Source organism: Hypanus sabinus, chromosome 11, assembly GCF_030144855.1.
Source record: "Hypanus sabinus isolate sHypSab1 chromosome 11, sHypSab1.hap1, whole genome shotgun sequence".
Classification (NCBI taxonomy): domain Eukaryota; kingdom Metazoa; phylum Chordata; class Chondrichthyes; order Myliobatiformes; family Dasyatidae; genus Hypanus; species Hypanus sabinus.
This window is the reverse complement of record NC_082716.1, coordinates 38182768-38209445: the sequence shown is the minus strand read 5'-3', so window position 1 is coordinate 38209445 and position 26678 is coordinate 38182768. Positions and strand designations below refer to the sequence as shown.

Sequence of the window (26678 nt, the reverse complement as noted above, 5' to 3'; positions counted from 1 at the left end):
TTTGTCAGCCGATAGATCCTACGGGGGGGGGGGGGGGGCAGGCATGCGCCCTGTCGCACTCCTCACTTTCTCGGTCTGTCGCTCTTTCTGGACTGCGATCGCTGCGGCCCCAGCACGGGGACCTCCGGCCCTGACCTTGTCCTCTCACCCCACCCACGACCAGCCGCACCTGGCCAAGGCATCTGGCGGCGGGCGGGCGGAGGCTGCAGTTCGGGTCGGGAGGCTGTCAAATGAGTCAATGAAGCCCTCAAAACTGCTTCGGCTCCCTGCATTTAAAGACAAACCCATTGAGTTTTGTGAGCAGAAAAAACGTGTAGCAAGCGGGACAGAAGCTAAGTGCCGAAGGCCACGAAAACTAAATTGCGGAATAGACTGGACGTAAGGAACCTGCTTCAAGTATCACTGTATTCCGGTTGTGATTAACACCGCCCCCCCCTACCCCCCGTCATCCGGTCCACAAGAATATTGTCAGTGTTAAACCGGTTCGCGGTGCAAAAAAGAGTGGGTACCCCTGGTGTTTATACACTATTTTTACTTCCGGTTTGTGGGATTTTACTTACGGTCTTTTCTGTCTCAGTGCACATGCGTGTAACTAATCGATCTGGGGTCAACCTCGCCTTTCATTAAGGCCGAGGTAGGGGATCTTGGGCTTAAAAAGGTTGGTGACCACTAATTTAAAGTATACGGGAGGATGTGCATAGGTTATTGTAGATTGGGTTCGAAAAAAATCGGTTCTCTTACTAAGTAAGTAGGAACAGGTACATCCGGTATTATTTAGCATCAGTTAGTCAAACGTTTGTCTAAATATATAGTATATATTTTACCTTTCTATACATATAAAACACTTAAGAACATATGTTTCAGCGCCAGGCTTGGGAAGGGAAGTTCCTGAGTTCGATCTAGTGACAGATCACCCCCGAGTGCACTCTCCATCCGTGTCTGGTTGATGTGGAGGATCAAAAACCCAAAATCCCAAAACCCAATAATTAAACCACTGCATTGCTTAGTAATAATTGTAGCTTTCATCGGGCCAGGGCCTTTCTCACTTTATCCTTTAAAATTGTTACGATCGTTGACCGACTGTAGCCTAACGCTTTTCCAATGACCAAAGGCATTTCACCTCTTTCTGATCGCTTTATTATTTCCACTTTATTTTCAATCGTGATCAGAAACACGGCGGATTCAGAGCTCCGCCGCTGGGTTCTAATGTCCACCGCACTGAGATAGGTTGAATAAGGGACTTGAGCATCCGCGTTTTTTGATATCTGCGAGAGGTCCCGGAACCAATCCCTCGCGGATAAGGAGGGCGGACTGTGTGTATGTGTATATATATATATATATATATATATATATATATATATATAAAATGTTTTCTCATTTATCTCCTAGTATCAGATAATAGATTGACATTGAAGAAGAGTTGTGGCAGGATGTACTACCATGCTATGCATTGGCAAGGGGCAATAAATATTCTGCCCTGAAGAAGGGTCTCGGCTCAAAACTTCGACTGTTTGTTCATTTTCATAGATGCTGTCTGGTCTGCTGAGTTCCTTCAGCATTTTGTGTGTGTTGCAATAAATATTTGCTCTTTAGTATCAGCTATCTGTGGAGGATTATACCATAGCTATTGTGTTCAGAAAAATAAGAAAAACAGATGAATCATCAATCAAGGCATTGAATTTGGAAATGGCAGAGTAATTTGTAGGCCAGATGACCTTGTGACGTTTATATCTCAACCATCTGGGGATTGGTATCTAAATTGGCAGAGCTGTCCCATAGATGAATTAAGCAAAAGCCTGTCATTGACTGTAAGGTACAATAATGCAATACAACTAGGTGTCAGACTCCTCCATTACAATCCCTCAAAACTGCATTACAGGACCACATTAAGAACACAACAAAGAGGAGGAGAAGTAGCCAATCAACTCTTTGTGCCTGCTCAGCCATTCAGGATTGTGGCTGAGGCAAACTGATCTCAATACCATTCTCTTTCCTCCTAACACTTGACTCCTTTATTGATCAAGTGTCTGCCACTCACAACCTTGAATGGAAAGTCAAAGTTTATTGCCAAATGCACAGGTATGGTGCAGTGAAAATCTTACTTGCAGCTTTCATCGACATATGCATCATCATACAGCCAGCATTCACAAGTAAAACATAAATTATACACATTTTTTACAAGATAGAACATAGAATAAAAAGAAGTCAACTTTAGTGCAAAGTAATCCAAGTAATTATAGTTTTGTTAAACTGTACTCATTAGATTTGTGCTGATTGCTTCAAGAACTGAACAGTTTAAGGATAGTAGCTGTTCTTGAACCAATCAGCACAAACCTGATCACTACAGTTTAACAACCAGTAGTGAGGGACTTCATGCTTCCTACTCAATGGTAGCTGTGAGAAGATAGCATGACTTGGATGATGGAGTTCTTTGAATGGTGCTTTCTTGAGTATGGTGATTGTACTAACATCCCTCTTTGGGGTAAGGAATTCAAGAAGAATCAAAAGCCTCTCAGAGAAGGAATTCTTCCATGTCTTGGGGCAACTTATGCCCGCCAGTACTACGTATCGCCAGAAGTAAAATATTCCAATGTGCCAATCTCCCCTCAGGATTATGTTTCCACAATTACCTGTCATTTTTCTAAACATGGCTCAACCTGCTGAATTTCTCTTGATACTATAACCATTTCATCCTAGAGATCCAGAGAAGCCCCCTCTGCACTTATACCAATAGAGTACTGTATTGTCCTGAAATTTGGAAACAAAACTGTAATCAGTACTCCAGGGCTTTCATTAGCTCCCTTTTTTAAAAAAAAAACCCTACTTTTTTATTCCATTATATTTGCAAAAAATAGGAAATATTTCTTTAGCTTTCTTGATTACTTGCTGTAGCTGTATGCTAGCACAATGCATTATGATCCCCTGATACCTTATACAGCAGGATTTTGTTATCTTACTTCACTTAAATGTTTTCTGTTCCTTCTAAAGTGGATCACCTCGTCCTTTCCCACATTATATTTTGCCTGTCAATCTTTTGTTACGCTATCTCTATAACTGTTGCAGCTCCTTGTTTTATCAACAATTTGGTAACTCATCTAATAGTGCAACTTCAGCAAATTTTGCTACAGTACACGTAGTTCCTTCATTCAAGTTAATAAGATGACAAATTGTTGAGATCTGGCACTGATACCTGCACCCTACTATTTATCTGAAAATTACCCATTCATCCTGACTTCCTTTTGCTGTTAGGCTTCTCCCCCTCTGACCTTGTGATTGAAACAATGTCATTATGATTCAGGGGTGCAAAGGGACTTGAGAACACTTGTTCAGGGTCCTAAAATTAAATGTGCAGTTTGAGTTGGTGGTAAAGAAGGCAAATTGAATGTTAACATTAATTTCAAGAGGACTAGAATTTGAAATCAACGATGTAATGCTGATGCTTTATAAGGCATTTTTCAGATCTCACTTGGAGTAGTTTTGGGTCCCTATCTGTGGGGGGAAAAATATATTGGCAATGGAGAAGGTCCAGAGGAGGTTCACAAGAATTATTCTGGAAATGGCAGAGTTAAGGTATGAGGAATATTTGATGGCTCTGGGCCTGTACTTGCTAGAGTTTAGTAGAATGGTGGGGGGGGGGGGCAGTGGAGGGGATCTCATAGAGTGGTTGTGGAGAGGATGTTTCCTATAGTTGGATTATCTAGGACCAGAGGGCACAGCCTCAGAATAAAGGGATGGCAGCTCACGTTTGTTAGCAAAGTGATGGAAGGTTCTGCTGCTAAGAGACCTGTGCTTCAGACTTCTTACCACCTTGCTCTGAACCTGGAACAAAAGAACTGAACTCTGGGGTGAATAAGAATAGCTACACTTGACATCAAGTTGGTAGTTAACTGATTGTGGGTAGCATTCAGGTTCACTTACTTATCACATGTACAGCAAACCATACAGTGAAATACGTAGTTTGTGTTAACAACCAACATATCTTAAAGGTTTTGCTGGGGGCAGCTTGCAAGTGTCACCACACATTCTGGCACCAACATAGCATGCCTATAATGTTCACACAACAACAGCAAGACAAGCCCCCTTTCTCCCTCCCACCCACTTGCCCATCCATTCACACACACAGACAGGTCTCCAACCCCAGGACAGGATGCCATTGGATCTCCAACCTCAAGTCCCTGGCCCAGGCTCTCAGACTCGCAGTCATTGGGCCTCTGACTTCCAAACCCACTGATGCAGGGGCTTTGACTATTGTGCCTCAACTTCTGGATTTGCTGAATTCGGTCTTCAACCTTCGGGTTTCAGCCTTCGATAATGATCCCAGGATTTGCAGACCACAGAATTTTTAACTCCTGGCCTTAAACTCTGGACTTCCACCAGCTTCTGACTTTGGAATTTGCTGATCTGGGGGTCATCCCTGGCTCAAACTCATAGACTTGCGGATATCAAGCCTGTAACTTCCGGACAAGCCAACATTGGGCCTCAACTTCTGTCCTTGACCTTCAGGCTTCAACCCTCTGTTAACTCCAGGACTTGATGATCACGGGACTCCAAACTCCGGACTCACGTAGACCTCCAACCCAGGAATGTGCCTACCAGGTGTGTGCCTCTAATGATTAGAATCACTCCACTTAGGTAGATGATTGTTGTTGCTAGACATCAATCGTCCTTGTCCCACGGCACTACTGCAGGAGTTCCTGAAGTCTTAAGACCTAACCTCCTCCCCCACCCCACCAGCTCATTTATCAATAACCGTTCTTCCATAAGTCCAGAAGTAAGGTTGCTTAGTTGGGAATGTTTACTGATATATGTACATTATTTATTTTCTTGCAGCACTTCAGCAAATGAACCAGTTCATTCCTGAATGCAGCAAGGCTTAGTCATCATATGGATATGGGCTGATAGGTGTTGTAACATTTGCACCATATTTGATATTATTATCATTGTGAAGCTCCCCCCCCCCCCACCCACCCACCATGATCACATCACAGGCAACTAGAAATTCAAATGGATCAACATCGTAAATATAAGAGAAAGTCAGAAGCCAGATAATTTTGCAGTGAGAGACTCTCAATGAAGCATTTCTGCTATCTTTAAGTCACAAATCAGAACAGAGATGACTCTTGCCTGGATGAATTAGATTTCAAGAAGTTTAACATCATTCAAGACAAGGTAATCTGGTGTCATTATCCTAAACATTTATTCCCTCAATCACTATCAGAAAATGTCTGCTGTATATCACCTACAAAATGTTACATGGCCTGACAATGCCATACAAACCTATGACCTCTACCAAGAAGGATCAGTGTGGAAGGTACAATATACAGGCTTCTTTCTAAGTTGAATGGTTTGGAAATGCATCTTAATTTCTTCATTATTACATTTTGAAACTCTCACCTTAGCAGTACCATAGCGATACTTTCACCAGAAAGACTGTAGCAGTTCAAGAAGGTGGCTCATGGACAGGTTGGCATGAGCATTAAATGCTAGCTTTGCTATTGATGTCTGGATTGTGAAAAATGAATGAAATAAAAATTAAGTTGCAAATGTAACTTGTATAGTGGCCACAAGATGGTGATACATATTCAGCTGTTCCCCTCATGAAGCATTTGAAAAAATTTCATCCACTTGGCTTGGTTTGTTGTGCGTTTATGGTTTTCAGTCTGGCAGTTTTTGTAATCATTTATTACATACTCTCTGTGGTGAGATTATGAGATGTTGGTTCAGAACTTGTGGCAAGTGGTAAATCATTTGTGCTCATTGCTGACCACCAGGCAGAATTAAAATTTGTTATATGTAATTTTTCCAGTAGAAATTTCAGTTTACAAATTCTTTAAATTTCCATTCTCTTGTGGAAATCAGTGATGCCACTTTTGAAAAAACAAATTACATGGCTGCAACAAAACCTGCCAAAGTTGAGGCTGGCAGCTTTAACCATTTAGTCAGGACTGTTGTCAGTCCTAGAATTTCATTCCTGAGTAGCAGTACTAGCATGGTATATTGTATCGGCGGCTCATTGCACCCCCATTGTTTTTCCAGAACTCCATTTCATTGATATCCATTCCTCTCTAAGGAGTATTCTCTATAGCAGGATGCTAGTGAAAATTCATGGAAATACAGAGTTAAAGCTTGGTTGGAAACATCAAATTACTTGCAGAAACTGCAAATATTTGGGTTCTTGTGGTAACCTCCATGTTACTCACAAGTTCCTACAAAATTTAGGACACTTTTTCAGATGCTCGTACTTTTTTTTGCACTTTACAATAAAACTATTAAATTGGTTAGACACAAGTTTAACTTAATAAATCTGTTTGTCTTAATCCAATTTCCTTCTGTTGACTGCTGCTGCTGTCACTCGCATATCAGTCTTTCTAAAGCTTCCATGCCACTGAGGTTAATCCAACTGACCTGTAGCAGCTAGGTTTATTCTTCCTTCCTTTTTGGAACAAGGGAATAATATTTACTACTTTCCAGTCCTTCAACACCTTGGTCACTATCCTTTGCATTCATAAAGCATTATGGTTTGTACCCCTGTAAATCCTACCATTCTTAGCTCAAAATCCTAGGATCTTACTTGAACTTCAACTTACTTTGCTAATACTTCCATGCTATAAATTTTATTGTATCCAATCTGTCAGTTATCACCTCCTTGGAAAGGTACCTATTCAGTACCTTAACAATAATTGCAGCAATAATCCCATTTTTTTCTTCTTAACCGGCATCACTCCTCCAAGTGCCATCATTTACTTTGTACATGCTAATTGAACACCACCTGATACCTAATCTCCTCTCATTCACTCTCTTTGTTTCCCTAATTTTAATTTTGTCTTCTTGTCATTTGTAATCAGCAAGTATTTACAACCCAGCATTTACCAGATGTGGCCTTTTGTTTTGCTTTACCATTCTCTATATCTTCAGTCATCCAGGGAGCTCTGGGTTTGTTTGTTCTCCACTTGCAAACAATGCTTTGATCTGTCTTTCTGTCTCTCTGTACCCCCTCCCCATATTGTAAAATTCTTTGAACAATGATTCTACTACCCCTTTATATATCTCTTTCAACACATTGGATCCATGCGTACTTTATAATCAGCCTTGTCCTATTTGAAACAAGTTTCAGTTATTGCAACTTTCTCTATATGGCTATCTGTTTGCAGAATTCATTAGTCTTATTCACTACACTGCTCACATTCACATACATGTAGAGTAAGAGTAGTTCAGGCTACGTCCACACTAGACCATATAATTTTGAAAACGTCGGTTTTGCGTAAGAATGATAGGCGTCCGCAGCAAGCGTTCTTGAAAGTACCTCCATCCACATTAAAACAGGTATTTGGGTGAATCTCCTCCTACTAGGCATGCGCAGGACACATCTACAGAAAACAAGCGACATGTTTGATGTTGAATCTCGCTGTGAAAGTGTGTGTTCGTGCAGTTACAGACTAGAAAAACTTAAAAGGAAATTGCCGAATGACGAACAGTTATTGGCTCTCGCACAGGAGGACTTAAAACTAAAAGAAAAACAAATACTGGAGCATATGGAGGCAACCGACAGGGAGTTCACGGACAGTATGACCCAGCTGATGATGAACATTGAAAAACTGACTAACTCTGTTGCATTAATAAAGCACCTTGTTAAACGTATAAAACATGTCTGCATCAGTGTTATTTTGTATTTCCATACAATGTTACATTAGGCTGTTACACATCTATTGTTAGAGAAGTACTTGCATAAATGAGTAAACTAGCTTCATACAAGCAAGGACAGAAAACAGCAAAGTGAATATACTTATTTATTCAGTAAGTTATGGGTCAAAGTATTCCATGAGTACATTTCTAACTCTTCTGGCTTCAGTCTCGTTGGCATCTGTTCTGAAATTGTTAGGTTGTGTGGGGGATTGCATTCAAGAAAACAATGAAATGCCAGGCTGCCGCCACCATCTGTTCCGGCACATCATGACAGCATTTTTAGAATCTCCGGTTACCCTGTCCACACTACTCTGCCCAATCGGTGTTTTCAAATTTACACACTCTGGAGGGCGTTTTAGAAAAGCTCAGTTTTTGGGGGAGGAAAATGCCATTTCAGTGTTGATGGAGGGTCAAAACGAAGAGAAAAAACTTTGGCTATGGATTTATCTGGTCTAGTGTGGACGTAGCCTCAGTTGTTACCTCATTTCTATTTTCACTGACCTTGGTAAGAATCCTTGGGTAGACCTAATGTAGTGTGAACTGTTTTCTGACCACCAGACAATCCGCAGGTTAATAAATAGTTGACCTTTCAGGCCAAGACCCTTTATCAGGATGAAATGTCTTGATCCAAAACATTGACTGCTTATATTCCATAGATACTGCATGACCTGCTGAGTTTCTCCAGCATTTTGTGTGCGTGAACTGTCTTCTGCTTTACTCTGACTTTACATGCCAGTGAACCAATGGCATGTATGTATTTCCCCTTACCAATGCATCCTAGTTATCATTACCTTTATTGATGTTTTATACGGTTGCTTGTTATTTTCCTTCTTTTTGTAAGTACTCCTCGTATAAACCCCTACATTCCATATATGTTGATGATGCTGTAGCCAGCCTTGACAGCTCAAAATTCTGTGTTATCATGTTTGATTAAGTTGGTTTGTTCATGAATAAACTGTTGATAAAAACAGATGTGTCAAAATTAAAATTAAAATTTTGATGTATTGTTTTGTAGTTGGAAAGTTGATACAAAGGCCTTATTTGTATTGCAAAAAGTAGAAATGATTTTTGTTAACAAGGTGTTGGCATCTTACATGTATCTTTCTGCATTTGTTGTGTACAGGGATGCCCCTCCATTGCTTCCGAGTGACACAACTCAAGGTTACAGAACCGTTAAAGCAAAGCTTGGCTGTAAGAAGGTACGACCATGGAAGTGGATGCCTTTTACCAACCCTGCCAGGAAAGATGGTGCAATATTTTATCATTGGAGACGCCTGGCAGATGAAGGCAAAGATTACCCTTTTGCTCGGTTTAATAAGGTAAAGTACAGTAATATCATTAAAAAGACCAAAAGAACTTGTTGGATTAACTATATTTGATGAATGTTAGGATTTTCTGCCTGTTGTGTTCTAGCTTTAGTGTGTGCTTGGTCAGATTGTAGTTTTAAACTAAGTGAAAATATTTACAAACTAATTCATGCAAGCACATTTTGTTGTCACATTTTTTTATATTTTCTTTGACTGTAAGTGATTACAGTGAAGATCCTCCAATGTTTTTGCTGACAATTGTAAGTGGCATGTAAATGAGGCTTCTTCTTATCACGCTATTGGAATGACAATTTAATATGAATTCTACCAATTTATGTCCATCTTTTGTTGAAGAAAGTTCAAAGTAAATTTCTTTGCAAACTATAGACTGTTCAGGTGCCTGTATACTCAGAGCAAGAGTATCAGATGTATCTACATGATGATGGATGGACAAAAGCAGAAACAGACCATCTATTTGACCTCTGCAAACGTTTTGATCTCCGTTTCATTGTCATCCACGACCGCTATGACCACCAGCAGTTCAGGGTGAGTAAAGCCAAAATGAATGGAAAGAACCAATGTGAACACTGGAAAATCTAAACAGCTCTGAGCAATGGAATACATAGATTTTTTTTGTGTGGAAGCATTGCTCTTATTTTACAGACCTTTTATGTTACCATATAATGTCCGAAGGTAAGTGGTGTCTATTGACCTAAACACGGTGGTGTGGTGGTTAATGCTTTACAGTGGTAGCTGTAAAATTGATTCTCACCTCTGTCTTTAAGGAGTTTGCACGTTCTTCCTGTGACTGCGTGGATTTTCTCCCAGTGTTGTAGTTTCTTCACACATTTCAAAAAGGTACAATTAGGTTTATCAGTTGTGGGTGTGCTACATGGTACCAGAGTGTAGATACACTTGTGGGCTGCCCAGTACAATCTTCGCTGATTCGATTTGATGCCAATGATGCATTTTACTGTGTTTTGATGTACATGTGACAAATACAGCTAATCTTTATAAAAATCCCATAAACTGACCAACGGTTACCTAGACAATAGTCATGGAATAAACATACTATTTCCACACAGACAGTACATGAGATCTAATTGAATCAGGGTCCCTGGAGCTGTGCTAACTGCTGCACTACCTTCACTTGACCACTTATCTCGTTGTGCACCAATTCCAACAATGGCAAAATACTTCTACATTTCCTTACATTACAACAGTTTTTAAAAAGTATTTTGTTGTTGGACATAACCAAAGTTCATGAAAGGCATTATAGAAATGTAAGTTCTCTCTCTATAACTTCAAGCACTTATTTTTAGATGATACTTCAAGTTGTGATTTACTGTGTTTACTATCCTGAATTGACGTTAGAGAAACCAGCAGAATATGCAAATTTTTAAAATCTAGCCACAACACTTTTTCTAAGCTACAAGTTCAATTCTTTTTTACAATTCTTCCAGTGAAACAAATGACAGGATAATATTCAAAGCCAACAGAGCATTTCCCCCAAAAACACATTGTTGTAGGTGGAGTAAACATACAAAATGCTTGAAGAATTCAGCAGGTCAGGCAGCAGCTATGAAAAGGAATAAACAGTTAACGTTTCAGGCCGAGACACTTCCAGGACCAGAAGGGAAGGGTGAGGAAGCCAAAGAAAGAAGGTGGGTGAGGGGAAGGGAAAGTGTTATGTGGAAAAGGTAGCTGATGAAGAAGGAATCAGATTCCAACATGTCCCTTGATGGCCTCCTCTACTGCCATGATGAGGCCATGATCAAGTTGGAGGAGCAACACCTGATATTCCGTCTGGGTAGCCTCCAAGCTGATGGCATGAACATCAATTTCTTGAATTTATGGTAATTTTCCCCCTCCCCCTTTTTTCATTCCTCACTTTGGTTACTTTCTTAACTCTTCTCTTCTGCTGGTTATCACCTCCTAATGCTGCCCCTCCTCCTCACACTTTTCCTATGGACCACTCTCCTCTCCTATCAGATTCCTTATTCTTTAGCTCTTTACCTTTTCCATTTATCATTTTCCCTTCCCTTTCCCTTCATTCCTTTCCGTAGATGCTGCCTAACTTTCAATGTTACTCTTGATTTCGGCATCTGCAGAATCTCTTCTGTTTGTTGTTGTAGGTGGACCTAGGAATGAACCTGTTTTATGAACTTACTTAGTGTTGTAAGCAATTTATATGGATTAAACTGTTCTGATTTCGAGTATAATGATTGGGGACTGCAGCATGGCAAAAGAATTTCATGCTGGATCACTTGAGTAGCAGGATTTATTGGAGAAGAAATTGCTTACATTTATCATAAATTTCATGTTGGTCCAGTTCGTTGGAGCTTGCTTGTAGTAAAGTGGAAACTTAAGATTGAATGCTTGATATATCTGAAGTATAATGTACCTACAACTGATAATGTGTGCCTTAAAATGCATCCTGGGCATCAACATTTAGTTTTTTTGACAATTAATGTTGGAAAAATAATATTAATGTACAAGACTATTGTCAAATTAAAGGAAGCTGCCATATTGGATATTCTTTTAACTTTGTTTTACTTAGTAGTTATTAGCTACACAGTATGACTCAATAACAGTCTTGTTTAGGATCTTTGCATAATATCAACCATAGTAAGGCAGATTGTTTGCTATATCTAGTAACGAGAGCAACTAAACAACATATATCAAATATCTACTTTGTTAACCTAGCAACCTAACATGCAGTGATCCAGGTTATTGACATAGAGATATGAGAAGCTTGCAAGAAAGCCCAATTTTTTTTCTTTTCTTCTTGCACAATAAGTGAAACTGTTATGCATTTCTTAGCAAAAGAGTCTCAAGTAATGGCAATATCAGGTCCTACATATTATTCCAATTGGCCTTTTTCAATACATCGTAAAGACTCTTTAACAAATTTCAGGTTAGTGATAAATATTCTGAATGAATAGGTCATCTCAACTGTCATCATCATTTGTCGAACAGCTTCCTGCAGACTTGTGTTTCTAATAATCAAATAACTCTCAATCAGTAGCTGAACATGTAGTAATCAGGAAACGAGCAGCTACAGTAATAAGACTGCACCGTCACTGGCCTCTGATGCACACCTTGTTATACAAAGTGTATGTTGTGATTTTTGTCCATTCCTCCACAAACACTACTTCATTGAATTGGTTAACACCAAAATGAACTGAGACTGTATATATTTATTAAGTGTTTATAGGATAAATGAACATATTTCAACTTAACATTGGTTTCAGTGCAAATATTATTTGCTTCAACTTAACATAATGTTCTCTTGAAAATGTAGAAAATAACACCATTGTTGTTGATTTAGCATGCTAAATATGCATATTCATTGGTCAAAGTATGAAATCAAAACATTATTTGAGGCATGTTTAGTTATTTTTTAAGAAAATCTGCTATTGCCTTACTTGTTTATTTCTTGAATGGACTTTGCTAACTGAATTTATATATAAGAGTCCAAACCTTGCTGGCAATGCAAACCACTGGCAATTACTCATTTAAGTGGAATTAAGGAAAAAGCATGGGAGACCCAAATTCAACTGAAAGATTTAGACGAGTGCCAACACATTCATTTATCCTCATTGTTAATCTTCCCTGGCATCCAGCTCCTTAAAAGCTCTCTCTTGCTGAGATTTCCACCCTTAATACTGCATCAGATTTGATACAAAATCCCACTTTGCATTGGTGATTGTCTGAATGTATATTATCTATTTCAGTCTAATGGTCTTAATTATTTTGTGACTTTTATAATTTTTTAGGTTAACTTTTATATTTTAACTATCACATTAAAAGCATTTAAGTCCTTCATAGCTTTAACTACTGTCTAAGTTGGGGATGGTGTTTTGCCATCTCTCAAAGCTTTTGTGGATATTTTTGTGGACAGTGTTTCCTGTGCTCCACTGCTTTTGGACTAAATGAATGCAGGGACATCAAGAATCTTCACTTCCCTGTACTTTGGGAGTTAGTACTAAGAAGATCTGAGCCTTTGCTTCCTGGTGGGTGAGAGGGGAGAATGAAGATTCCAATCTTCCCTGCCTTGGGGATTGAGAACTGTCAATCATGGTAGTTATCAGTCTCCAAGAATAAATTTTTCTGTTGATACAAATGAGTTAACATTCCATGATGGGTAATGTTATCAAAAATATTTCCCCTCCCCTCCCCAAGAAGGCCCTTTGAACCATGTGGCCCCAGCAACTCCCCAACAAACACAATTAACCCTAACCTAATCAAGGGTCAATTTGCAACGACCTGTTAACCTGCCCGGTACATCATTTGGACTATGGGAGGAAACCGGACAAAACGTATGCATACCACGGGAAGGACATATATAGACTCCTTACAGAATGGCACCAGAATTGAACTTTGAGTACCTTGAGATATTGCACTAACCACTACTCTACAGTTTCTCTTGTATTTCTAAGTAAATTATTATTCTTTACAAGTTAACTATGGTAACCTAATAATATTTTAAATTTTTTTACTCCTGTTTCGTAGCCACTGGATGATTCGTCATTAATCGTGCTTATAGTTTATTTATCCCAAAAAGGTGAACTCTTCCTCCTCTACCCTTCTTCGATCTCCACAAACGACTTCCTTTCCCACAACAGCTTGCCATTCAGCCATGGAGATGAAACGCATGCTTTTTTACCTTGTTCCTTTGATCCATAATTTTAAGTGGTTCCTTTTGATAAAGTAAAATTTGCTTGTGCTGCTTCCTGTCTAGTGCATTACATTTGGTTTTTACTATGTGTTCACTTTTACATGGAATAAATCAAATGCTAGTTAGGTGACCACTTTACAGAACACTTTTGATCTGTCTGTAAGCATGAACTTTAAGCTTCCCATCACATGCCAGTTTAACTGTCCATCAACTCTCACTGTGACCTCTCTATGTTTGGTTGCTTATACTGCTTGAGGAATTGCACTTTATCTTGCTTGTTGCAGCCCTTAGGACTTGCTGTTTAACTAAACTCTGAGAAAGCAGTTCTTTTTCTTCCTTTCCATACCACAGATGTAATTGTATATTATAGTTTCAATTTATTCCTTTAATTCTTTAATGTAAAGTCAGTCATAGAGCATTACAGCAGGGATACGGGCCCTTTGGCCGAACAAAGGGACTGCAAATACTTGTATATAAAGTAACAACTATCTTGATAACTTTGATCTGTACCTTTTCTCAAACATTCCTTGTACTTTGATATCAGTTTACCTTTCTGCAGCATAACTATCCTTGTTTTTTCACATTTCCAGTTCTGATACATGTTCTTTGATCTGAAATATTAACTTTATTTTTAAAGATAATAGCTGTTAAACTGTTGAGTACTTCTGGCTTTTTGTACTTTTGTTCGACTTATCTTACTGTCTCTCACCACAGCATTCAAAATATCTGATTCATGAGAAGGAAACCCATAGGAAATCTGCAAGTATATAATTCTTGCTTTTGCAATGTGAATATTTCCTGGGAAAGTTTCTCCTTCCTTAACTGGAAGTAAGAATGTTGCTACTTCAGAGAAGGACCTTCTCACTCTCAAAGCCCTCACTCTGTTAGCAAGAAGTCCTGAATAGAAGCTCCCTTTCCACATGCTTCCTGGTATGTTTTCTACCTAAAGTAGTGGCCACCAAACTCCAAATCTAACAGCTCCAGGTTTTGTCTAAAACTTAGCTTGTAATGTTACCATTGACATAACCGCAAATTCATATATTATCCTCACTCCATTCAGCAGCACATATGGTGTACCTAATTTTCCTTCTAGACCATCATTCAGTAATTGGTCTTCTCATTAAATTGTGTATTTCAGATGCCAGATAACCTCCCCTCATCCAGCCAATTTGGCAGCATTGGTTTCAAATGAATGTCACATGAATGCAATAATTTGAATGAAAAAGATTGCTGTAAGATCTTAGTAAGTCAAGAAGGCAAAGGTTGTAGGTCAGAGTTTCATAGCAAGACCTTGATTAGTCCTGAATCATCAACTTGCACCTTTTGCATCCATGCGTTTTGCTTGACCCACTGAGTTCTTCCTGCATTATTTCTGTTTTGTAGATTCCAGCATCTCCATCTCTTTTGGCTTCAACAAAACTTGGATGACTGTTCTGGAAGTGCATTGTATGGTCCTCTTTTTCTAAATACAGTGGATAACATGCCCAAATATATATATATATATATATATATATATATATAGTACATGAAACTCTCTAACAAATTGGCACCTTTAATACTCAACCAACAGTTACTGCACACACACAAAATGCTGATGGAACACAGCAGGCCAGGCAGCATCTATAAGGAGAAGCACTGTCGATGTTTCGGACTGAGACCCTTCGTGACCCTTCGAAGGGTCTCAGCCCAAAACATCGACAGTGCTTCTCCCTATAGATGCTGCCTGACCTGCTGCATTCCACCAGCATTTTGTGTGTGTTGTTTGAATTTCCAGCATCTGCAGATTTCCTCATGTCAACAGTTACTGCAATGTTTTTTTTTGGCCATTCAATCCTGTGGCATGGAAGGAGACTATTTGGCCCAGTGTTTCTGTGTCTAATTTTTGGAAATGTTATTCAATTTGTTCCACTCTCCAACTCTTTCCCCACAATCTTGCAAATTTATTGTTTTCAAGTAATTTTTTTTACTTTTTTTTTGGGAATTAAAAAAAAAATTCTGTTCATCCAAATTTTGGGCAACGTATACTGATGGGTTCTTTTGCAAATACTTATTTGTGTCCATTGGCTATTGATCCTACTTGTGGATACTTCCCCTGGAGGCATTCCATGATAACCATTCAGAAGTTTAGAACAACTCCACTAAATCTTTCCATAACTTTTGCTTTAATAGGACTAAAGCTAGCATTTTTTTTGACCATCAGCATTATTGATATTACTCACCCTGGTGTACTTCAGTAAATTTGATCTGCTTCATCATATCTTTGCTCCAATGTTGTGCCTGGTATTAGGTACAAGGTAGGGGCTTAACCAGTGACATAAAGATGTAGCTTAACTTATTTGCTTTTGCACTCATTGCTAAGATGAAATCAGAATCAGGTTAATATTGCTGGCATAAATTGTGAAATTTCTTGTTACGTGGCAGTAGTACATTGCAATGCATAAAAACTGTAAATTACAGTTATAGTGGAAAAACAGAATAAAATAATGAGGTAGTGTTCATGGGTTCAATGTCTGTTCAGAAATATGACTGCAGAAGGGTAGAAGCTATTCTTAAATCATTGAGTGTGTGCTTTCAGGCTCGTGTACCTTCTCCCTAATGGTAGCAATGAGAAAAGGGCATGTCCTGGATGCTGGGGATGCTTGTGCCCGTGATGGGGCTGACTGAATTCACAACTTTCTGTAGCCTTTTTTGATCCCATGCAGACATATTTCTTAGAGACCCTGTTATGATTATGTGGTTAATAAACATTAATAACTATTGGTTAGATGGACAGACAACAGATTAAATTTTAGAGCCACATTGTCCTCTACAGTACTTGATATAGAGCCAAACTTATGACCACTTTTAACTGTGTATTGTAGAAAATTATTTCACCTAGTGGGTCATATTGGCAATGGCTCAGATCCCTATTAATCTAGGGTGGAATCACCAGATCAGAAAACATGTTAAGATCACCGAGAATTGCCATTTATACTCTATAAAAACACCACACAGATCTGAGAGGTTATGTTTAAATATATATTCAATCCTAAAGAAAACAGTCAGTCCCATATTTTAATAGCCAGGGTTCCAGGTCCATGTATAATCCATGAAATAGATTCATCTTGTTTGCTGCTCTGTCAATTGCTGGTAACATTAATTCCTGGGCTACTGAGGCACAGCCTGTAAAAAGTATTTCATATATTTTGGCACACGCTTGATTGTCAGGTTATTTATTAAATCTCTAATCTCTTTTTTTACAGAAACGTTCAGTGGAAGATCTGAAAGAGCGATATTATAGCATTTGTGCAAAGTTAACAAAGATCCGAGCCCCACCTGGTTCTGATCCTAAGCTTTCTGTTTTTGATGCTGGACATGAGAGACGGAGAAAAGAGCAGCTCGAGAGATTGTACAACAGAACACCAGAGCAGGTAAAGGTTTCTGCTCTGTATATAGAATTAAAGGCGAAACTTTGTTTCGCAGTTGAGGTGAAAAAGAAATAAAATACTTAAAATGCGTGGAGAGACGAGAGACTGAAGATGTTGGACAAATAGACAGTGACATTTTGGGTCAAGATCTTTCATCTAAACTGTGAATCTGATTCCTACAGCAATTCTTTTTTTAACTTTAACTATGTATCGGGTCTCCTACCATGTGAAAGAAAAGATCAGTTGATTTTTCTGACATTGAATGTAAGGACAAAGAAAATTCTTTATTTCCTTTATGAGAATCAAATAAACCTGCTGTCATGTGTACTTAATGATTTCTATAAAAAGATCAGTGTCATACCAATGGTATGCTGTTTCTTATCGGAGTAACAATTGAGAGGTTACAGTGATTTTAGCATATTTCCTAGAACAAGGGATTGTGGATCCAACCAGGGAAATGCATATTTTAAATCTATGTGTGAGGATAAGGGATTAATTAGTAATCTCAAAGTTTAGGGTACTGCAGAAGAAAGAGATCATGGTGTAAGATTTTCACATTCAGTATGAAAAGGAGAAATTTGTGTCTGAAACTAGATTTAAAAGTCACTTATCTTGAAATAAGGTGTGAGTTGGCTAATATAGTTCAGGAAATTAGATTAAAAGGTTCTGTGGTAGAAAAGTGAGACATTTGCAAAATGTGATTTTCTTTTCAGATTCATGTATGTTCAATTCTGTTACTAATTTTTAAGTATTTTGTTACCACTTAATATTGGATTCAAATATTTTCTCTGCCTACTGCTTGAGAGGTCTTTGTTTTATTTTCTGCTTTCCTAAATAGTGGTGGAATTATATTTATGATCTTTATAAATTCCAAGTACTCTAGAATCTGGAATTCTGCAACATGACCCCCAGTTTATCCAATACCTGTATCCCCATCTCTTCAAAAACGTTGGGAATGCATGATTTATGAGTCCTATTAGTTTTTCCATTGTTTTATTTTCAGCAAATGTTTATTTCTTTAAGAACCATAGTTCTTTATTTTCCAGAGGTTTTCTGTCTTCTGTTAAACTGGCACAGTGTAGATGTAGATTAAAGTCCACCAGGATTTTTGTCATAGTCCTGTTACATACACTTGTATATTTTTTAAATTCACTCTTGGGACTTGCTTGAATTCAACTGCTGGATCAGAGGGTACCAAATATTTTCTGGCCCTTGTTGATTCAACTACTTGGTTTTCTGAGATAGGATTCTTCTCTGCTGCTTTTCATCCATCCTATAATATCAGAATAACCCTGCCTGCTTTTATTTCCATTTTGCTTATTTCTTGTAAAAGAGAAGTATCTTAGAATATTTAATTTACAGCTTTGGAGGTCACTTTTTAAGCAGGTGTGTCTATGTTTGCGGATAATAAAGAGATAGGTGAGAAAATAAAGTCAAACACAAAATGGGGTAGGTAGTTTAAGTGTGTGGACAAAAAGTTAATTGATGGAGTACAGAAAGGAAATTTAAAGTAATTCATTTTGAATTGGTTATAAACAAATATGGAGAAACAACCAAAATGCAGTGAAGGTTGGATCAGTTATATTATTGAATGATGTCAGTTGTTATTGCTGTAATTGCATGGGGCTTGCAGTTGAAGCATATGGAAGTCTTGCTATCGCTATTTCTTGCAAAACAGAAGTATCTTGAAAAAATTAATTTCCAGCTTTGGAGGCCTCTTTTTAAGCAAGTGTATCTTAAGTTTGCAGATAATAAAAAGATTGGTGAGAAAATAAAGTCTGCTTGCATGAACCACAGGAGGTGCATTCACCACACCAGTATTACCAAGGAAACATTGCCAGAGGCAAGGAAGAACAGCCAGCATCTTGGTTAGGTTAAATCGGCTGCCGCTCCCTCACATATTCCTGGCCAACGTACAGTCTCTGGACCACAAGCTGTGTGAGCTGAGAGCCAGAATCCCCTACCAATGGGAAACAGAGCACTGTAATATCTTGTGCTTTACCAAAACCTGGTTGTCAGAGGAGATACCAGACCAAGCCATCGAACCCATCAGGTTCTCTTTGTTCCGAACGGATAGGTCTAAAGACCTCTCTGGGAAAAGTAACAGTGGAGGAGTACGTTTCATGGCGAACAAAGGTTGGTGTGACCCAGGTAGTGTGCACACCCTCAAATCCTTTTGCTCCCCAGATCTGGAGTACCTTACGTTGATCTTTCTGGCTGCCGAGTGAATCCACGTCTGTTATTATTACAGCTGTGTACCTCCCACTACAGGCTGATATTAACCTGGCTGTCAAAGAACTATTCAAAACCATTAACATCCATGAAACCACACATCCAGAGGCTGCTTTCATCATCGCTGACTTTAACCTAGTGTCACTGGCCAGAGCTTACCAGAAGTTTTGCCAATACGTCAAAGTGAGCACATGGGGAGGAAGCAATGCTAGTCTTCCTTCCACGGTGCCTACAATGCACTTTTCCACTCTCCATTTGGAAATTCTGATCATTCCTTCATCTTGCTTCTGCCCGCCTACAGGCAGAAACTGAAACAGGAAGCGGCCATAGTGAAAACCATCCACTGCTAATCCAACCAATCAGGTCCAATGTTACAAGCCTTCTTTAAAAACGTCACCTGGGAGGTATTTCGAGCCGAGATCATCTCCGAATACATGGAGGTGGTCACAAGCTTCATTCAGAAGTGCATTGAAGACATTGTTCCCCAAAAATTGGTCCGGGTCTACCTAAACCAGATGATTTGGATAAATGTCCTGACGAAGGGTCTCGGCCCGAAACGTCGACAGTGCTTCTCCTTATAGATGCTGCCTGGCATGTTATGTTCCATCAGCATTTTGTGGGTGCCTTGGATAAATAGTTCAGTGTGTGTTTTGCCTCCGGAGATCCAACAGGAGCTCAAGAGATGCCACTATGATTTACATAGAGCCAACCTGATGGGGACAAAATCCTGTTACAACTTTACAACAATGACACACGCAGCATATGGCAAGGACTGCACACCGTCTTGGACTTCAAGAGGAACAACAGCACTACAACCAATATTGCCACCACGCTCCAGATGAGCCAACTTCTTTTATGCTCAATTTCAGGTTGATAAGACTGAACCCCTGAGGAGAGCCACTGACGAAACCTGCTCCTTCATCATCTTCAAGGCTGAGGTACATAGAACATTCCAACGTGTCAATAGCTGCAAGGCAGCGGGGCTGGATGGCACCTCAAAACAGGTCCTTAAGCTGTATGCGAAACAGCTGGCTGGTGTGCTTATCTCTCCCTTTCCAAGTGGGTAGTGCCCTCTTGTTTCAAATCGTCCATCATTGTCCCTGTACTTCAGGTAGTATGGCTGAATGATTAGCGCTCTGTTGAACTCACCTCAATATTGAGCAAACACAAGGAAATCTGCAGATGATGGAAATTCAAACAATGTGTTGTTTCAATATTAAGCAAATGTTTTGAGAGGCTGGTTAAAGTCTACATCTGCAGCATGCTACCTCCCATACTGGACCTCTACAATTTGACTACTGAAGGAGCTAGTCTACCAATGGCTGTAGCCACAGCACTACACACTGTTCTCACTCACCTGGAGAAAGGGGATGCATACATTGGAATGATGTTCCTGGACTGTAGTTCAGTATGAATACCATAATTCCCTCCAGACTTGACATTCATGTGCCTTATTTCTAGCAGTAACGAGACAGCCTACAGAGGAGATGTTAACACCCTCTCCCTCAAAGTCCAAAAAATAAAAGAGCTGATCATGGATTACAGAAGGAACAGAGACAGGCCTGTCTCAATCAACATCAATGGGACTGCAGTTGATGGTGAGTAGTTTCAAGTTCGTTGGTATACATATCCATATCACTGAAGATCTCACTTGGACTGCTGGACTGTACACACTGTGGCAAAAAAAGCACAACAGTGTCTCTTCCATCTCGGGCGACTGAAGAAATTCAGCATGAGCCCCCAGATCCTTAAGACCTTCTACAGGATCACCATTGAGAGCATTCTGACCAGCTGTATCACTTATTGGTACGGGAACTGCACCAACCTTGATCCTTGATCGCTGGACACTGCAGAGTGTGATATGGACAGCCCAGTGCATCTGTGGATGTGAACTTCCCTCCATTCAGGACACTTACAGCAACAGTGTAAAGAAGGCCTGGAAGATCATCAGGGATACCAGTCTTCCCAACCATAAAGTGCTTCAGCTGCTACCATCTGGCAAACGCTACCGTAGCATTAAAGCCAGGACCAACAGGCTACGGGACAGCTTCTTTCTGCAAGCCATTAGACTTGTAAATTCACAAGTCTGTACATTGCGATGGTGACATAACGCAAAGATTTTTACTCCGTCTCATTGTGGGACGGATGTAAAATTTAAATAAATTCAATTTCAATTCATTGCTAGGACCATTGGTGAGGTCATATTTGTAGTACTGCATACAATAGTAACCTCCTTATTTAAATAAGGATATACTTGTGTTAAATAGAGTGCAACAAAAGTTCATGTTGTTTAGTGGTCTGAAGTACAGTTAAAAGGTTATTAAGTTTATTCAAGGCTCAGATCATCTTTTGTACTACACAGGAATGAAAGGTTATGGGGATCAGGCAAGAATAAAACAGATTTAGGTAAAAGATGAGGTTAATAATGATGTTGAAAGGAGGGCTTGAGGAGCTAGATGGTCGACAATTTTTTTTTACATTTTATGTTATATGGAGACATAGTTAAAGGTGAACAAGGAAATTAAATTCATTTCATTAGATCAATCAGGAATAAAATCCTCATATCAATAATGGTGTTTGTAAAAATAGCAGATTGTTATTAAACGTGTGGTTCCTCAGTTTTTAGGGACAGAATTTGGGATTTTGTCTGAGCGTGACTCCTGATCCACAACAATGTAGTTATTCACATTTAAATGGGAAATTTGAAGAGAGACTCAAATTCCCTGTTTGTCCATCTCCAAAGACTCTGCATTAGCTAAGTAATTGACTTTAGTAAAATTGTTCATCTATTCCACTAGACGTCAGAAATATTTTTAATGATGTTTAATTATTTTCTTTAATTGTAGGTGGCTGAAGAAGAGTACTTAATACAGGAATTAAGGAAAATTGAAATGAGGAAAAAAGAACGAGAGAAGAAAACACAGGATTTGCAGAAACTCATCACAGCTGCAGACAATACCACAGAAATGCGCAGGGCAGAGCGAAAGGCAGCGAAAAAGAAACTTCCACAGAAAAAGGAAACAGAAAAACCGGTGAGAGTCCATAAATGCTCCATAAATTCTTTTTTTTTAAGAAAAAGAATAGAATTTTTAAGATAGCCATTATTTTTCTCCTTGTTACCCAAAACAGATGTTGAGCTATTTCTTTCCAGTATCTACCTCTCATAAAAGTATTCCACTGGCTTTGGTTATAGGTAATTTATTGAATGACTGGATGAAATAGATACACATGCATTTGAGGTTCATGGCTTTAAAATGACAGGTTAACTTTTGATATTATTATTTCATTTTGAAGCAACAGGTTACAAATCCACATCCTGGGATTTTAGGAATGAGAAACAGATTAGGCCCCTCAGCCGAGAGTTTTGCTGAATGACCATCCTAACAGGAACAGGCATAAACATTTAACCTCATGACTCTATCACAAATAAGATAAAATCTGCAAATGCTGGAAATCCAAGCAACACACATTAGATGCTGGAGGAACTCTATAGGCCAGGCAGCATCTATGGAAAAGAGTACAGTCGACATTTCGGGCAAAAATGTTGACTGTACTCCTTACCATAGATGCTGCCTGGTCTGCTGAATTCCTCCAGCATTTTGTGTGTTAACCTCTTGATTCTGCTTTGTCATTCAATAAAATCAAGCTGACCTACGAGAGCAGAAATGCCCCTTGTATTGAATTATATTTAAGTAAAATATGGTTTTACTCTGCTTTAAAGTTAACAATTTACTTAATTTCAATTGAAGTTTGCAGAAGAGTTCCAAGTTTTTACCATTCTTGAAGAGCAATATATTTTCTAAGTTTACTCTTGAAAGGGCTAGATCGCAGGTAAAAAACAGTAGTTGATTATCCTGGATAATAAAAAAATAATTTCTATCTGGAGTTTTGCTTCCCTTTACCTTGAAGTTGCATTGAAATTTCCTGCAATGTTCTTAATTCCAAGAATAAAAATCTTGCGTACATCAAGAGTCCAGATATCATTATAACTCTATGCCACATTTTTGTTTAATCCAGTGTAACCTTCTTAAGCAATGGTGCCCAGAACTGCTCAGATTATTTCAAACTGTGTACTGTAATAACATAATTTTAATTCTCTTGATAGACCATTATTATACTTTAAGCATGCATATGTGGCAAGTAAAGGCTGATTTATACTTGTGCGTCGCATCTATGCCGTAGGTGTCGAGTGCCCTGCACTGTACCCTATGCAGTAGGATGACGTGCACCTCTTCAGAAAAGTTACTCATGCATCATGGTGACGCAGCCAGAAACAACTGTGATTGGTCCGCTTGGTAGCATCGCATTTCCTCCTACGCGTTTCCAGTTGCTTCTTCTCCGCTATGTTTGTAGGCTGTGCATACACTGATGCGAAATAGATGAACCAAATTGTCAAGTCTACCTGCCGACAAGCGAAAATGTTTGAAATGCATTTCCTCGTCCATGTCTCTCAGAAAGAAACTCAACTCAGTGGCATAGAAGCCTCACTGCCAACTAGTGTTTTGGCGCACACCAACGCATGCTCGCTACAGTGTAGAGCAATGCAGAAGTGAAAATCAGGGCTATGGCATGGGCTGCAGTGTAGCCTGTATGCACAAGTATAAATCAGCCTTAACATTCACACCACAGAAGTGCTAGGCAATGAAATTTCTAGCAATACCATGTTTAACTGTCTGTCTTTGAATCCTAATGCTTTTGGCGTTGATACTACTCCCAGCATAAGTGTCCTGGCAATCACTATTGACCTGCCCCATAAATATTGTGACTGGAAGAGTGAATTAGAGGTTTGATTTCCTAACTAAGTGACTTGCCTCCTGACAAGGCACAAGTGATGGAACACACCTCACCAGCCTGAATAAGTGTGGATAAGAAGCTCAGCACCAGAACAAAACAGACTGCACTTGGAGTATTGTCAACAGTTTTATAACCATATAACAATTACAGCACGTTCTCGGCCCTTCTAGTCTGTGCCGAATGCTTACTCTCACCTAGTGTCACCTACCTGCACTCAGTACATAACCCTCCATTCCTTTCCTGTCCATATACCTATATAACCATATAACAATTACAGCACGGAAACAGGCCATCTCGGCCCTTCTAGTCTGTGCCGAACGCTTACTCTCACTTAATCCCACTGACCCGCACTCAGCCTATAACGCTTCATTCCTTTCCTGGCCATATAGCTATCCAATTTTGCTTTAAGTGACAATACCGAACCTGCCTCTACCACTTCTACTGGAAGCTCATTCCACACAGATACCACTCTCTGAGTAAAGAAATTCCCCCTCATGTTACCTTTAAACTTTTGCACCCTAAGTCTCAACTCATGTCCTCTTGTTTGACTCTCCCCTACTCTCAATGGAAAAGGCCTATCCACGTCAACTCTATCTACCCCCTCATAATTTTAAATACCTCTATCAAGTCCCCCCTCAACTTTCTACGCTGCAAAGAATAAAAACCTAACTTGTTCAATTTTTCCTTGTAACTTAGGTGCTGAAACCCAGGTAACGTTCTAGTAAATCTTCTCTGTACTCTCTCTATTTTGTTGACATCTTTGCTATAATTTGGTGACCAGAACTGTACACAATACTCCAAATTCATCCTTACCAATGCCTTGTACAATTTTAACATTACATCCCAACTCCTATACTCAATGCTCTGATTTATAAAGGCCAACATACCAAAAGCTTTCTTCACCACCCTATCCACATGAGGTTCCACCTTCAGGGAACTATGCACCATTATTCCTAAATCATTCTATTCTACTGCATTCTCCAATGCCCTACCATTTACCATGTATGTCCTATTTGGATTATTCCTACCAAACTGTAGCACCTCACACTTATCAGCATTAAACTCCATCTGCTATCACTCAGCCCAGTCTTCTAATTGGCCTAAATCTCTCTGCAAACTTTGAAAACCTACTTTATTATCCACAATGCCGCCTATCTTTGCAGCGTAGTATCATCTGCATACTTACTAATCCAATTTACCACCCCATCATCCAGATCATTAATGTATATGACAAACAACATTGGACCCAGTACAGATCCCTGAGGCACACCACTAGTCACTGGTCTCCAACCTGACAAATAGTTATCCACCACTACTCTCTGGCATCTCCCATCTAGCCGCTGTTGAATCCATTTTACTACTTCAATATTAATACCTAACAATTGAACCTTCCTAACTAACCTTCTGTGCGGAATCTTGTCAAAGGCCTTACTGAAGTCCATATAGACAACATCCACTGCTTTACCCTCGTCAATTTTCCTCGTAACCTCTTCAAAAAATTCAATAAGATTTGTCAAATATGACCTACCACTCACAAATCCATGTTGACTGTTCCTAATCAGACCCTGTCTATCCAGATAATTATGTATACCATCTCTAAGAATACTTTCCATTAATTTACCCACCACTGACGTCAAACTGATAGGCCTATAATTGCTTGGTTTACTCTTAGAACCCTTTTTAAACAATGGAACCACATAAGCAATATGCCAATCCTCCGGCACCATCCCTGTTTCTAATGACATTTGAAATATTTCTGTCAGAGCCTCTGCTATTTCTACACTAACCTCCCTCAAGGTCCTAGGGAATATCCTGTCAGGACCTGGAGATTTATCCACTTTTATATTCCTTAAAAGCGCCAGTACTTCCTCCTCTTTAACATTGGATAGCAAGAGAGGGAATTTGTTGAATGCTTAAAAGATGGCTTTTAGAGCAGCTTGTGCTTGAGCCTAATTAGGGAAAGGCTATCCTAGATTGGGTGTTGTGTAACAACACAGATCTCATTAAGGAGCTTAATGTAAAGAAACCTTCGGAAGCAGTGTTCATAATATGATTGAATTCATACTGCAATTCAAGGTGCAGGATAGATATGTCCCACAGAAGAAGTTGTTCTCAAATGGCAGGGTGAGGCAACCGTGGCTGACAAGTGAAGTTAAGAACTGCATAAAAGCCAAAAAAAGTGCATATAAGGTAGCAAAAGTGAGTGGGAAGTTGAATGATGGGAAACTTTTAAAATCCAACAAAAGCAACGGAAAAAAGCTATAAGAAGTGTAAAGATGAAATATGAGGTCATAGCCAATAACATAAAGTAGGATACTAAATGTTTTTTCAGTTTAAACAATTTTGAGTTGGTCTTAATCAAATGTCTGTTAGCATCATTTGCAATAAAAGTGCAACAAGTTACTTAAGATTGATTTGTGAACCTTTTAACATTGATTGGATTTTGGTTGTTCCTTTTTAAGTTCTTTTTCCCCGTGTAGAACTACTATGGAATTCCTCAGCCAAGATCATCAAAAATTACAAATGGTGTGGCATTCAGGTTTCCAAGAATGTTTGTAATTCTGTTCCAACATA

The 26678-nt window shown here is 39.2% G+C and overlaps 1 protein-coding gene across 3 annotated transcripts in view; it reads left to right on the top strand.

The window, feature by feature from the left end:
- Nucleotides 1-26678, top strand: part of dmap1 (DNA methyltransferase 1 associated protein 1) — a 101588-nt gene that overhangs the window by 39759 nt on the left and 35151 nt on the right. For 2 of the 3 annotated variants that reach the window (XM_059984147.1, XM_059984146.1), the window contains exons 4-7: nt 8807-9002; nt 9378-9536; nt 16914-17081; nt 22157-22342. In XM_059984147.1, coding sequence (XP_059840130.1) covers nt 8807-9002; nt 9378-9536; nt 16914-17081; nt 22157-22342 — 709 coding nt within the window. The remainder of the gene's footprint in view (nt 1-8806; nt 9003-9377; nt 9537-16913; nt 17082-22156; nt 22343-26678) is intronic. The other variant, XM_059984149.1, reaches the window with a different exon arrangement.